Genomic DNA, 13,447 nt, shown 5'->3' with positions numbered 1-13,447 from the left:
GGGTAAAAGGTAGTCGGGAAGAACTCGGCCTCAGAATCATCGTCCTCCGAGGGACCGCCCTCCGCAGGTCAAGCTCTCAGGGTGACCGAGTCAACAGGCATCGCCCCGCTCTGCCCGTCTCTCGAACATTCCATTGCATCCCTCGCAACGACGTTCTGGCTTCCTTCTCTCGCGAGTCTCGCAGTATCCGCAACCAGAAGTCGATGAGAACGAGATAGATACGCCGTGTCCATCATCGCCGTGCGATGAATCGCCTCCGGATCTCCGACACGATCCTCGTCGGGATTCCTTGTCGGATTCGACGTCGCTGCGACTGCCTTTCCCTTCTACTGCTTCGATAGCCTCTGACCCGACGACATCGCGGAACGGAACGGTGAAGAATGCTTCGAATGAATCTAACAACGCTTAGAGAGATAAAGGAAAGAGACAGAAAGTACCTTTGATCGCGGAGAAAAAATTGAAGAAATGAGAGAGGATCTGCGTATTTATAAGGAAAAGAGAGGGGGGGGGGGAAACTCGAGGCGCCATCATTAAGTCTATTCGGGCCTAAACGGGCCTCGAAATCCACCCTAAAAACCCAGCGGACCTTCGCGACGATTCCGCTTCTCGACATGTTATGAAAGGAAGAGAAGTGGGGGGGAAACTTGAGGCGTCGCCATTAAATTCATACGGGCCCATTTGGGCCTCGAAACTCTCCCAAATGTCCAGCGGACCCTCGCGACGGTTTAGCTTCACGTCTAAATCAAACGTCGGTCATCTTAAAATCAGAATAAACCAACGGTTAATCAAGATATGTCAGTCGTGACCGATTATCCGCGGCTGATCGGCCTCAAGCGGAAATGTTCCAGAACCTTTCCAGCGACACAACGACCAAAAAATGCGATAAGGCCTCTACTGCTCGCCTCCGAGGGAACGACGCTGTGCGACTCATCGGCCAACCGCTCCAACCTTCCGACAGGCCCTCTATTCCCTCAAACCTTCAAACCTTAGAATCCATCACGAGCCAGAAAGCACTTCCCTCACTGATGGACTGGGGGGGGGGGACTTACTGTAGAGGATGGATTCGACCATCCCACAAGGCCCGAGGAATAGAAAGGCCTGGCCCGAAAGCGATAAGGCCTCTACTGCTCGCCTACGAGGGAATGACGCTGTGCGACTCATCAGCCAACCGCTCCAACCTTCCGACAGGCCCTCAGCCAACCGCTCCAACCTTCCGACAGGCCCTCTATTCCCTCAAACCTTCAAACCTTAGAATCCATCACGAGCCAGAAAGCACTTCACTCACTGATGGACTCGTCTATATAAGGGAAAGTGGAGACAACGAGAGAAGGATCCAAAATCACTGACTAACACTTGGCGGCTGGATTAGGGTTTTCACCTTTGCTTCATCTCGCCGTTAGTTGTACTTTTCCGGTAGCTCATCGAGCCACCGGCTTCCTTTCTGTCGCACTCTCTTCGTTTCCCTTGTAACCGACTGAACGTTTTCTCCGACCATAAATAAGACGTCTTTGCTAAAACCCATATCTTCTTTATTACCGTTTTCCGATCAAACAGTTCTTCGGCGTAGATCACACCGAACTTTGACACATCCACCGGCTTGGAGCAGAAGTTAGAAGACATATCAGCGATCAAAACACCGTTAGGGTTCTCAGGAACAGGGTAGTCTTTGGATAGTCTCATTGGCGCATATATGCAAACACTTGGCGTGCGGGCTCCAACTCATCAAAGGTCGTATCAGACTAAAGTGTTCCAAACACTCCGGCCCAGGCGGAAGGTTCGGTTTGTAACGTTAGGAGCCTTAACGGCTAGCTCATAGACTGACCCCTCTGACTGAGTCAGAGTCTTCCCTGAACCTTCTGCCCAAGATCCGTCGACGACGTAATCGACGGGGTCGTCGGATTCGCAGAGATTGAGAGGGAGGGCGGCGAACTGGGTGGTGGCGCCGCCTTGGAGGACACGAGGGAGTATTCCGGAGGGATGTCGAGGAGGCGGCGAAGATGGGATTCGGCTTTTTGGATTATGGAGAGGAACTCTTTACCGCGGTGGCTCATCTCCATGACTCTCATGCCGGATCCGCGGTGGTTGTAGAGGTCTGATTGGGCTTTGAGGAGGATGTTTTCGGGTCGGATTCGACGGTGGTGGAAGCGGGTTTGGTTGTGGCGGGGAGGTTGAGGGTGGAAGGTTTGGTGAGGTGGAGAAGGGATTGGGAGATGGGTTTAGGGTTTAGGTTTGGTTACGGATGAGGAAAGAGTTCGTTGGCGCCGCCATTATTGTCGAATGTCGAACCTTTTTGTTTTTCTGAAGGAGAGTGTATGAGAAAAAAAATAGAGCTACTGCCTCAAATAAAGAAACAAAAATTGGTGGGAGAGATGTAGACATCATGAAGTAGTTCCCTCCGACAGGATTCAAACTCGCAATCTGGGTGCTGGAAAGAACCCGTCTTTACCATTGCGCCACGTCGTCCGGACAAATACTATATAGTTAAGCTTAAGTGAACCATAATATATTAAATTGCAGTACAAAATAATACAAGTTTTACAAGATCTAGTGTCCATCTCGGGGGAAAAGATCTGCTGCCACAGGTGTGGAGGTAGTTTGGTCGAGCTCGGTCATCTCCCCCTGATCCCTTGACGTTTCCCCTCGTTCTAAGTCGGTCCCACGCCTATCCTTCCACGCTGATGCAAAATCTGGATACAGGTCCGCAATGATTTCAAAAAGAGCCTCGAAGTCCCGCTTCTTCTCCTGATCGTTAGACGCCTCTGATTCTGCAGCAGATTGTCGAGCCTTCAATGCTGATGCTATCATCGTGTTCTGATCAACAATTCTATCATAGATAGCAATAGCATCAGGGACCTGTAGCAGTTCCTTAAGAAACTCATTAAGTTTCGCAAGTTTGGACTTAGCAGCATCGAGCTGCTCTTTAAGGTAGTAGTGCTCAGACATATCCTGAGGTGGAGGAGGAGGAGGAGATCCATGCAAGATGTAAACAAAATCGTACTTATTTCTGTTATTGCGGGGTGTAAACTGCAGAAAACAAGAAAAAAGGACAGATTAGTTAATTATAAACCGTAGTGGTTTTTTGATGTAATTAAATATTACCTGAGAGGAGATTTCCTCCATCTGGCTTTGGGACATACTCTTCGACTGTGGCACAGTTTCCGTCGAAACCTCCTCCGCGTGGACCTTGTATGCAATGATTTTATAAATTCTATTTACTTCCACGTTTGTAGGATCATCATTATCACTCTCGTCGGCATATACTTCCATCTCATCCAGACATGGGAAAGACTCCAAGAAATGCCTTATCATCTCTTTCTCTCTAACTGTTCCTTTGAACCCTCTGATCTGCAACTTCTTCACTGGACATGATGATAGTGAATGACCTTTGTCCTCCCGAGATATGCAGTCACAAACATCCCCGCATTTGTCAGTCACATGGTGTAAGAGACCCTTTAAGGAGGAAACAAGTCAATAAGAGAATTCTAAGTGAGAGCAGTACCATTGTACAATGTTTTGAGCATATACCTTAAGGATTAGAGTTTCTAAATGTGGACAGTTCCACAAGAGAGCCGGCATCGCTTGCCATCCCAGATCCTCAGCACTAATAGTACCTAGAAATTTGAGGTTGTTGAACAGCGGCATTGACTCACAGCATAGAGACATTACCTGAAACAACAAGACAAAAACCATCGCAAGTCCCAACATTAACATTTTTCTTTTCAAAAACACATAATGTTTCAGATAAATAACAACTGACCTCAAGAGTCTCAGCAGAAATGAGCTTCCAAACATTTCTAAGACGTAGAGAAACATCATCTTCGTCATCTGGTGCTCGTATTAAATCAACCTGATCCCTAGTTACTTTAAAGTCGAGCAAAGCCTCGGCTAGATTGGGCAAGTTAACTTTCGGATAAGCCGCAGCAACAAAATCAGAATACTCAAGGTAAACTAGATTCGGAGTATCAAAAGAAATGCTCATCGGATTTTGAAAGTCTTCGAAACCGCCGGCATAGATAGTTAACTTCCTGAGGCTTTCACTGGACACAGATTCATCCGAATCAGGCCACTCAATAACAGCCATGTAGACTCTTCAAGAACAGGGAAAGCAGAGAGAAACACCTTGAGATCATCACACAACAGAATCCACTTAGAGTCAAAGGTGAGAGTCTTAAGCATTGGCAAGAAAGTGTTTGTACCTCCACGCCACCAAACTTACTTCTTAATTTCAACTCGACCAGTTTGGTACTAACAAACATCTCAACAGGCAGTAAATACATATAATTGTCATCACCGTGTCTAGGAAAATCTAGGACAAGCTCAAGGCTTGTAGCACCACGTTGAAGGACGTTACATATCCAACGATTCACACGATCCGTGTCGATACCAGTTTTGCATTTCAAGGAGAATTTATTGATGGGAGTATCATCACCCTGCGAAGCTAGAAACCTATCCACGAAATCCATGAAGCTTTGGAGGATACCGTCTCTTTCTCGCTTACCCTCTTCGGGAATAAGAAACACAGAGTCGTCAATGTCGAGGTTAGGGACGAGTGTGAAGAGATTGCGCCATCTTTTAGAGAGAATCGAGGTTAAAGCAGCTTCCTTTGCCGTCAGGAAAGAGAAAGACAATATATGACAAATAACATCGTCAGGTAGCAGGACCGGGCCTGGGAATTACCGGCCCAGAAGCAAAATATTTTTTTTTGCCCTTTACTTTAAAAAAAAAACATGAAAAACACTGGAAAGTATAGAGAGGAGATGCGAACCCGGCCCCAATTAGATAATATAATGCATAATTTCCGCTAGACCAAAGACTACCTTATTTATCTTTTGGCCCCTAAAATTAATAATTATAGTCCGGCCCTAAAACAGATGCTTTAGCTGCCTCTATTCAGGTCCGGCCCTGTCAGGTAGACTTCCAATGCGATCCATCTTCTCTGCACCCAAAGCAAATTGATTTTGGGACTTTTGAAGAATAGAAGCAGAAGATTGGGAGTTAAAAGAGTGAGTGATGAATCGCTGGTTTAATAGAAAGAATTGATGGAAACGAAGCGTCCAAGGAAAAGACAAGCATTTGGTTTAGGGGTTGGTTTTAGTTTCTATCATTCTGCCCTCATTTCGATTTGGACCGGTTATTAAACCGAATTGTACCTAATCTATACTACTAAAAAAGTTTACATTATAGAAGTAATCTTAAATTATGTGGTATTTGTTAGTAATTAATTGAGGATCATTATCGAATTTATTGTTAAAAAATGTTGTAAACAGAAAGTTACAATTAACGTGAACAACGACGATAAGGAATCAGAATCAAACTTCAGACAAATTGAACTTGGCTTTTCTGTTTGGGGTGTGTTATTTGTGTTTCAGAGGAAACAGAGGAGGAGCTATTATGTCAATAGAGCTGTACAAAAAATTGCTGTCTTTGCAGCAGCCTTAAGGATGATGATGAGACTAAGAAACAAGAAAGTGTGCAGCTTCAGACTTGGCTATGTACCCAAACTTGAATGTGCTGTACTTCCTATATACTCCTGTCATTTTCCCTGTCGCCGCCCTCTTATGAAGACTCACCATCTTCCTACAACATTCCCTGCAAAACCCACACCATATGACATTATGTACATGGACTAATAGAAGGATCAGTCTTGGTAGAAGAATCAGTTTCTTACATGAGCTGATCTTCAGAGTAGTGAGAGTGGAATTCACATGTAGTGTTCCATTTCCTGAATCCATCGAGTGTACATTGAGCAGTGTACACCGCTGTGGCAGCTAGTAATGAAGGCGGAAACCGAAGCATCTCATACTCCACAAGGGCAAGCTCCATCAAGAATGACGCCAAAACCTCACACTGGTTTTGATACAGTTTCACTCTTAGTCCTTATTCTAAAATTCACAATTCAAGTTAAAAAAAAAAAATGATTCATGACCATGTTTGTAACTTACCTTCTTCTCTGCTTGAGCTGCCTTAAGGAATCTTCTCAAGAAAGGGTATTGTGTAGGCAACGAGACATTGAATTGCAAAGTGCTCAACATTGTTTTCTCCTGCAGAACCAATTTAATCAGAGAAAATGTCTTAAAAAGTATTAAATGAGACAAGCAAGATTGAACAGCAAAATATTTACCATGTGTAGAACATCAGTCCTGGTATAAGCTTTGTCTGAAATGAGTACTAAATCTTCAACAAGAGGAACGGAAACCTCTTCATACTTGCAAGCTAAGAACAAAGCCACTAACCCTACAAGCTGAAGCTTCTTTCTCAACACAGCTTTCTTGGACAAGAATCTATCTATCAGATTCACTGTCAGAAACAGTGTCTCGTTCATCAGATCAAACTTGTCATGCACCTCGATCAACCAGTCTATTAGTATAGCTCTCATCTTCTCGTTTAAGTCGATTTGTTGCATCATATAATCTACTGGAACACAGCTAAACCTCTGCACATTAAAATCAAAAACTTCTTTTTTTAGGGCAAACTCAACACTCTTGTTGCTTCAAAGACACGTAACAAGTAAAACCAGTTCTCACCTCCATTTCTCGGTGAAATGCGTATAGATCCTGGACATACTCAACAGCTGCAAGTGAGTTCTTGGCATCTGAGACATCTATGTCCAAGATTGGTTCTTCCACCGTTACATCCTCCATCTCAACTTCCTCCTGTCAAATTCAACATTATGTAAGTCTTTTATAATTCCATCTTTTTATCAAGATGGGATTGATTATGTTTTACCGTTGGATCATCAGCTTCAGTGTAAGGCTTCTCCAGAGACATTGGAACTGGTTGGTCCAATGTAGCTTCTTCCTCGTTTGCGCTTGGAACTGTTGGCTTCAGCTTCTTCTTCTCCTCATCTTGTTGACACAATGGCTCTTCAACTCGAGATCTGCTAAAAGATCAAAAACATCTATTCTCTCAAACTGAATCACAGACAAAACACACAAATAAGAATTGAAAGATTCAAGCTTTATACCTTGTAATTGATGATCGCAGAGGATCAGGCTTCTTCTTTTGACATCCTTCTTCTTGCCTACCGATTCAAACAAAACCCATAAGCACAAATCAAACTCAAAGACACAAACTTGAGAGACAGAGAGAGGTTTTGTTTTAATTTACTTGGATAGGTTTCCTCTCTTGTTGACAACACAAGGATAGCCTCTTGCACCAACCAGATTCTGATTAATGACACCCAATACTCTTCTCTTCATCTCTTGTCCCACCTTTCTACTTCTCGTTTCATCTAAAACACAACAACACGCAATACATGTCATAATCTCTCCATTGGTTAAGACCTCTTATTACTCTAGAAATATTCCTATTACCTTGAAGAATCGTCGTTTTTGTTGGTTCAACGACGATGTTGTTGTTCTCACAAGAATTAACCATTCTTCTTCGTTTTGATTCTTCCAAGCAAAAACCCACCAACGAAACTAGAAGAAGAAGAAGAAGAGCATTAAACGAAGAGATCTTAGTCTGATATTACAGACGAATCTGAACAAGGGAATGATATAGGCAGAGGACGATAAAACAAAAATAAAAAAAAAAGTTATTTTTTTTTTTATTTTAAAGAAAGAAAGAACGGATAGGATGAGAATATGACCGTTGGATTGTGTGAATAAAATGATTTGCTACCAAGTCTGGCATGAGAAAAGACTTAACGGTAACTTTGTTGGTTCAAGGCATGTGCCTTCGTCTATTCATATTTCAAAACTTTTATTTTTCTTTTTTTGGGTGGCCTTCTACTTTATTTTCAGATGAAAATGGTGCGCTCCATAGGCGCGGCTTAACAAACTTTTTTCATTTTTAATGATTTTAATAGTTTTTAAGCAAGTAATTAATAAACATAAGGTTATTATTAATATCCGTATTTACAGAGCTAATCATATGCTCTCTCAGACTAATTTCAGAGAATAATTCGTTTAGGAGACAAGGACCCGATTCCGTACCGAGAATTATGCTGGCCCGTGACAGTTCTTTCCATTTCAAGTGTTGTGTTTCTGAATATATGAATATTCCATTTAATAGCCTAATATATTCTTGGAAAAAATTAAATCAAATTACTTTGCTTCTCTCTATTTTTGGTCAAGATTCATGCCAAGTTAATTAACATAACCTAAACATATTCTCTCCAAATCAACTATTCCCTCAGTTTGATAATTGATTCAACTAAACGAATTTGGGTTTGAAAATAATAAGAAATGTGTCTATTTTATTGTTCTATAAAATTCAAAACACATGTTTAACTGGTATTGGATTGAAGAATTTGATTGATTCTAAAAGAATTCAATTGTAGATATAAATAATAGGTTTTAAAATATTTTAAAGGATTTGATAGATATTTTAATGCATTTCTGTTAATTCTGATGTTTTGGATTTTAAATAATGAAAACTTGACTAATGAAAAGAACAAAGACTTAAATCATTTTTCATATAAATAGATAAAATTATTTAAGAAACAAATTGAATAACAAGCTTGATTAATCAAAACTTCAATGCTCAAGAGAAAACCTTAGGCGATAATTAGACGTTTTATTGAGAATTATTAATTAGGTGGGAGTTCAGACCGATTTTTTTAAGAAAAAATATTATGTTTATGATTGATTAGCCATCTAGGTAATTTTTATTAATGAAAAATAATAGTAATCAAGCTAATTATGTATCACTATGTAAATATGTAGCCATGTATAGATAATACAGTTTCATATCAACATAAATTACGACGAATGATATGTTTTTATCATTCATCAAAATAATAACATATTTAAATTTATAATTTCAAATCTCTTGTATTGTAATGATCGATCATTTTGATGTATATATCTGACAGATAAAGAATTATCTTCAAATCTCAGCATAAAGACAAAGAATTAGTTTTTTATATATTTTTTTTTGTAAATTTCCATTAAATTCCTTTCAAATATAATTACCCCACTTTTCATGGATGCTTTAGTTTTACATTTTTTGATAATTATATAATTGTTTTTTCAAAATTGTTTTCTGAATTTTATACAAGTTGATTAAATATATTTTAACCAAAAGAAATAGATAAAAATCTATCTAAGATTATAATTTTTATATATACATATTTATTCTTAAATATAAAGTTAAAATAAAAACATATTTATTTTATCTTAATTTTTATGTTTAATAAATCAAACTTTATACTGACATATTGGTAAGAAAATAAGAAAATTTAAAATATTAACAAAATTTTATTTTACAATCTAATTAAATTTTAAATATTTATTACTGCACATCGTGTAGGAAAAAAACATAGTTAAGTAATGAGTCACCACATGCATTAATTAGGATATGTTTTGATTTTTTAGTATATTAGGATGTTGATTAATTATAGTAAAGTATAAGTATATAGTTAGTGATGGACATGTGCATTTCTAAAGGATAGGCAAATAATCAAATTGCCAAATGATAGTTTTTAGTTAAAAATTAGTGGCCTTTTCTATAATATCCTACTATATATTAATTGAGAAATTTCTTAAGTGATTTTTTCTTAGGTGTCACTCATATAGAGAATTTGAAAAAAATTGTTATAATTTGATTGATTGATGATTTTAATTTTTATTTATTTTAATTATGTTAAAAAAATATTCTAAATCTGATTAATGTTTGTTGTCAAATAACCCAATGATGTTATACATTATATTATTAACTAATTAAAAGGTTAATAAGAGATCATGTTAATCAGTTAGTTGCCTTAGAAAATTCTTTATAATTTGATTGGTTAATTATCAAACCAAATAATATAAGGAATAAAATTTATATTTTGAAATTTATTATTAAACACTTACAAGTACAAATTTGGAAATAGAATGGGTAAATGTGAAAATTTCGATTTAAAAGCACACTAAACTTTTAGAAAAGTAAAAGATCCTTCAAAAAAAGTAATATAATTTTTTTTTAAAGTAATCTAAAAACTAACTTTACATCAATCTCCAAACAACATGCAATATATAATCTGAAATTGATATGTATAGTAAAACCTCTATAAATTAATAATGTTGGGACTTTGAAAATTTATTAATTTATAGAGATATTAATTTAAAAAAGTTTCCTTAATTATATTTCTTATTTTAAGTTATATTTATTCTAAGATAAGAAAAATATTTGATTTTAGTGTATAGACATTAATTGTTATTTTTTTTTTAAATTTGAAATTTATATTAATTTTATTATATTATTTGGTGTATATAATATATATTGAATAGAACTTAAATGTGTTTTTATATATAATATTATTAAATATCATCAAAAATATATTAAGTGTTAAGAAACTATAAGGATAATTCTATTGTGAGCATAAAACAAACAATATAATAATAAGTTCTTACATATATAAAATATGTTAACATATAAATTATTAATTTATAATTTTAATGGGACCATATATTTACATAGCATTTTCTAAAAAAGTTATTATCTTATTATTTTATCGATTTGTGTCAAATTTTGAACCTGACCAGTTGAGACCGAAAAAATTTATTAATTTATAGAGATTATTAATTTATCGAGTATTAATTTATAGAGGTTCTATGTTTCCAAACAAACTCAATAATAATATAAGTTTAAGAACTACCAAACTAATCAAAAATATTTGTACATCCCTCATTTACAAATATCTACCACCATAAAAGTAATTCAATATTGAATCTATATATTTAAAATTCTAGACGAATCTGAATGTTATAAAAAATTTATTTAATCTTACAAATTTAAATACAAAAATTTAAAATTATATTTAATTTTTTAAAATGTATTTATACCCGCGAATTAGCCCATAGAAAACCAAGTTTCGATGTGTACTTACTTTTTAATATAGAAGATATTTCCTAATTCTAAACATTGATTTGGAGAATATGGTTCCTATCAATTGTAATTTTTGTGTTGTAATTTTTGTGACTGAGAAGTATATAATAGTGTAGAAAATATGGACTGAAGAGCCAACGTCCTTGATTAAGATTTAAGAACATGGTTTATGGCCCAATTAATCATAAAATTTTGGTTTTGAATAAATAGATACAGGTCATCTTGCAAAAAGTATAATCTCTAGGTAGTGTGCATGAGGGAGATGTTGGTGGAGAATTGGCGAAACCTGTACAAAGAAACAAAACGGTAGAGGCATAGAAGGCAAGAGTCTGTCTTTGAAGAACACATTTGAACCACCAACGTCGTAACAACAAAGACAAGATCCAGGAATGTGTAACAACCCGCCCCGTGGGACCCAGGCTCACAGCGCTGCAGCGCACTGACCCCAACCCCTCCATTATGGGAACTACCTGCTCCATAATTAGGTTGTTGGTGAGATTCGAACCCCCGACCTCACCCTTTAACAGCCTTCCCACAAGACAAGCTGTCACCAATTGACCTGCAGATCAATTGGTGACAGCTTGTCTTGTGGGAAGGCTGTTAAAGGGTGAGGTCGGGGGTTCGAATCTCACCAACAACCTAATTATGGAGCAGGTAGTTCCCATAATGGAGGGGTTGGGGTCAGTGCGCTGCAGCGCTGTGAGCCTGGGTCCCACGGGGCGGGTTTTTTCCCATTCCTTGGTCTTGTTTTTTTTTTTAGTTGGGGTCGGTGCGCTGCAGCGCTGTGAGCCTGGGTCCCACGGGGCGGGTTGTCATAGAATGGTCGTGCAGTTCATCATCTCTGCCGTGCTTGGCGATTCAATGGCCCTTGTCGCTGGAGTTGTAGGCTCCTTCCCTAGGATGATTCCCCTACCAAGGGGTGTCTAGGTCTTTCTACTTTTTGTTTTAATCACTCTTGAATAGGTGATCATGTTGCAAACTGCAGAAAAATGCAGATTTTCTTCTTGTTTCTTTTGTTCTGTTTTTGTTCTTGTTCAAAAAAAATAAAACAGAGGAAAGTTTATATATATATCAGTAAGAGACAGTGATAGAAGTAGATAGAAAAATATGAAGTAGAGAACTGATTTTTGGCTTGCTTACAGTACACACAGTGTAACATCCCGAGTTGTGATATGTGAAAAGGTTTAATAGAATTGATTTGGCTACCTATGTCACCAAAGTTGACTTACCTTTTCCGGAGCACATCTTGAAAGAACTCTAGAGTTAAGCGTGCTTGAGCTGGAGTAGTGGAAGGATGTGTGACCTATCAGGAAGTGATTCGCGATAGCGTGCGAGTGAGGCCAAAGCATGAGAAAATGTCGGGTGGTGATTGCAGGGTCAGTAAACAATGATTTCGAGCCTTCAGAAATTAACGGACCGACCGTCGGATGGGATGGGGCCCACGGGCCGAGAGAGCGGGCGTGGGTGGCCCATTAGCCGTGGGCGGTCGGGGCGTTATACACAGCATTTGGCCACTACATATTTATAGAGAAAATAGAACACTCTCAATCTTCTCTATATAGTCTTATTTTTCACTAAGACTTAGGAGTACTCTCCATATATAGCCTATACTTTTTAACTTTATACTTAGACTACTGCAACAAGAAAACTCAAAGACTTTTACAAAGACTTTAACATACCAAAACAACAGCTTGACTTGTTACTCTTCTTTTCCCACGTTTTATTTTTTGTGGTTTGAGAATAAATAGGCATATCATTCAAAAGATCATCAGATCAGTGAAAGACATATCAGATATCAAATATCCGATCAAGTTTCATGTCCATAAGAAAAAAAGTTTAATATAAAAGCCAGAAACAAGAAAAGAAACACAAAAAGAAAAACGAATAGATGAAGTCAATTTTATGTGATTTAACAAAGGTAAAGTGTTGAATCCTTTTGGATGTTATAATATGCAAGCGTACCACCATCCTCGAGTTGTCTACCAGCAAACATGATTCTCTGTAGGTTTTGTGGGATCCCTTCCTTGTCTTGAATCTTTATCTTTACATTCTCAACAATGTCTAAGCTGTCAACTTCCAAGGCAATGATTTTACCAGTGAGCGTTTTCACAAATATTTGCATTCTAGCACTTAAAAAACGGATGTGAAGGATTGACTCTTTCCAGATGCGGTAATCCGTCAAGCAACGGCCATCCTCGAGCTGTTGACCGGCAAAGCTCAACATCTGCCTGTGCTTAGGGATTCCCTCACTACAAGAAAACAGCAAAGATTCTGAGGGAAAAAATCGTCGGAATTTCGTCGGAATACCGTTATTCCGACGACATACCGACGAAACAAGTCGTCGGAAATAATTCCTCGGAATTTCTTCTTTCGTCGGAAATCCCTCGGAATTTTCCGACGGAATTCCGAGGAAACAAATTTCCGAGGAAATTCCGAGGACCATTATTTTGTCGGAAATGTCCTCGGAATATACCGAGGGAGAACTTCGTCGGGATATTTCCTCGGACGTTCATCGATCGATGCGTTTTAGACATATATACATCGATCGATAGGAATATACCGACGGAACTGTTCCCTCGGATTATACCGAGGGACATCTTCCTCGGAATATTCCGAGGAACACGTTCCTCGG

The 13,447-nt window shown here is 38.2% G+C and overlaps 1 protein-coding gene and 3 pseudogenes across 2 annotated transcripts; all 4 read right to left on the bottom strand.

Moving 5' to 3' along the window:
* LOC106330452 overlaps window positions 1-1,723 on the bottom strand; it is an 11,150-nt pseudogene extending 9,427 nt beyond the window's left edge.
* Window positions 1,724-2,458: 735 nt separating this feature from the next.
* On the bottom strand, window positions 2,459-4,931 carry LOC106330451 (annotated as a pseudogene).
* A 356-nt stretch (window positions 4,932-5,287) lies between these two features.
* On the bottom strand, window positions 5,288-7,527 carry LOC106332239 (cyclin-B2-1). 2 transcript variants are annotated; one of them, XM_013770716.1, is made up of 9 exons: window positions 7,314-7,527; window positions 7,108-7,231; window positions 6,965-7,021; window positions 6,727-6,880; window positions 6,525-6,653; window positions 6,122-6,433; window positions 5,943-6,041; window positions 5,669-5,847; window positions 5,288-5,589 (listed from the first exon to the last, which is right to left on the bottom strand). In XM_013770716.1, exons 1-9 carry the CDS (start codon window positions 7,375-7,377, stop codon window positions 5,454-5,456), a joined length of 1,254 nt encoding a protein of 417 aa, XP_013626170.1. In that variant the 5' UTR covers window positions 7,378-7,527; the 3' UTR covers window positions 5,288-5,453. The 2 variants fall into 2 exon arrangements, with proteins under 2 accessions (XP_013626170.1, XP_013626171.1); XM_013770717.1 differs by having other exon boundaries at window positions 6,727-6,877; window positions 7,314-7,526.
* A 5,143-nt stretch (window positions 7,528-12,670) lies between these two features.
* Window positions 12,671-13,447, bottom strand: part of LOC106335048 — a 7,617-nt pseudogene continuing 6,840 nt past the window's right edge.

This window comes from Brassica oleracea, chromosome C3 (genome assembly GCF_000695525.1).
Source record: "Brassica oleracea var. oleracea cultivar TO1000 chromosome C3, BOL, whole genome shotgun sequence".
NCBI classification, from domain to species: Eukaryota; Viridiplantae; Streptophyta; class Magnoliopsida; order Brassicales; family Brassicaceae; genus Brassica; species Brassica oleracea.
Note: the sequence above shows the minus strand (reverse complement) of the source record. Positions and strands in the feature narration are given on the sequence as shown.